At 33.3% G+C, this 1,786-nt stretch overlaps 1 protein-coding gene across 1 annotated transcript; it reads right to left on the bottom strand.

Annotated features, from left to right (window-relative positions):
- Positions 1 to 472: 472 nt before the first annotated feature.
- On the bottom strand, positions 473 to 1,441 carry LOC148046135 (olfactory receptor 14A16-like). Its single transcript, XM_087714538.1, has one exon. The coding sequence runs from the start codon at positions 1,439 to 1,441 to the stop codon at positions 473 to 475; it is 969 nt and encodes a 322-aa protein (XP_087570664.1).
- Positions 1,442 to 1,786: the final 345 nt, after the last annotated feature.

Here is a 1,786-nt window from a genome sequence, read left to right as displayed (position 1 = left end):
TAATCATTCAAAACAATCACAATGGTGCACAACCCTTTTGAACATTAATCAAGATTACCATAGGAACATGCAAATAGGGAAATCAATCAGATTTTCTGTGGCAAGATTGCATTAATATAATAATATACAGCATCTTCCCTAGTGAAATGGGCCACCTAAATCTGAAAGTTTCTTTTAATTTTAATATATTACTTTTTAATTTAATTTCTATACTTGCCCATCTCAACTAAGTGACTCTGGGTGATTAACAATTATAAAACAATTAAAAATGTTACAAAATAAATATACATATAGAAGAAAATTACTCTAACAATTTTCAGTAAAAATATCATTGAAACTAGGACCAGGCACATAGGGATGTTTTTAAAGCCTTACAAATGTCTAAAAAGATTAAGTCCATTTTAATTTTGAAGGAAAGATATTCCAAAGGGCAAGGACTACAGCAGCAAAATATGTCTCCCTGCTATAATCATCAGATATTCCTTGGATAACAGGACTTGCAGAATACCCAACATGCCAGTTTAGATTTTGACATTACTTTCCACACAGCCTCTTGGATATCCTTGTTTCTGAAGCTATAAATGATGGGATTCAGAACAGGAGGCAACACTGCATACAAGACAGCAGACAATAAGTCTATTGTGGGAGAAGAAAGAGTTTGTGGTCTCAAGTACGAAAACATAGATGTAATGATGAATAAAGAATAGACTGTCAAGTGTGGACTGCACGTTGAGAAGGTTTTGTATCTACCTTGAGTGGATGGAATTTTTAGAATAACGGAGAAGATATAACCATAAGAGGCAAAAACAAATCCAGTACAAAATGAACTCGCAATGAATCCAACTATCCACATGAAAATTTGATTACGTTTTGTATCAGTGCAAGAAATCTTTTGTAACTGAGGAACATCACAAAAAAATTGTCCAATGATATTCAACCCACAGAAATTTAATTGAAAAGTTAGGCTGGTTTGCAACAAAGCATGGATGAAGGATGTAATCCAGGAAGCAAATGCCATTTGGCTGCATGCACCCCAGTTCAAAATAAGGCTATATTGTAGAGGACGGCAGATAGCTACATAACGATCATAAGCCATGATGGTGAGCAAGGCAACCTCAGAACCTACACAAGCAATAACTAAGAACACTTGAGTCATACATCCAGGAAAAGTGATTGTTTTGTTATCTGTCAATGAAACTGCCATTGATTTGGGGATGGTGGTTGTGATATAACAAATATCAGTCAATGATAGGTTAACCAAAAAGAAATACATAGGGGTGTGCAGGTGATGGTTCAGGATCACAACAAATGCAATGAGTGAATTCCCAATCAAAGCTATCAAATAAATGAAGAGAAGTAAGAAAAAAAGCCGAAGTTGTATATCATGGTCATCAGAAAATCCCATCAGAAAGAATTCAGTCACAGTGGATTGATTGGCCATTCTTTTTATTTCAATTGTTCTGGATAAAAACAAAGTATGATTAGAGATCAATAGAGGTACCAAATCTTGGACAATGATCTTGCTAAACACATCATTGATATCCATATATGCAAAAGTATTATTACTTAGAGTAATACATAAAAGAGATTTCCATGATTGAGATGTTAAGGAGATATTAACTTTGTTCAGAAAATATTTGTTTTTTTTATTTTAGAAATTCAGACTATCGTATAATAGAACTTGTAAAGCTTTTTTGTTTTTGTTTTACTTCCAAAACACCCTTCACAAAATTTTTGGAACATTAACATATTTGATAAGTAATTGACTGGGAAAGAATTCTGCTTA

This window comes from Thamnophis sirtalis, unplaced genomic scaffold, assembly GCF_051295495.1.
Source record: "Thamnophis sirtalis isolate CommonGarterSnake01/CBP01778 unplaced genomic scaffold, rThaSir2_p1.2 scaffold_4, whole genome shotgun sequence".
Lineage (NCBI taxonomy): Eukaryota > Metazoa > Chordata > Lepidosauria > Squamata > Natricidae > Thamnophis > Thamnophis sirtalis.
This window is presented reverse-complemented; position numbering and strand designations above follow the sequence as displayed.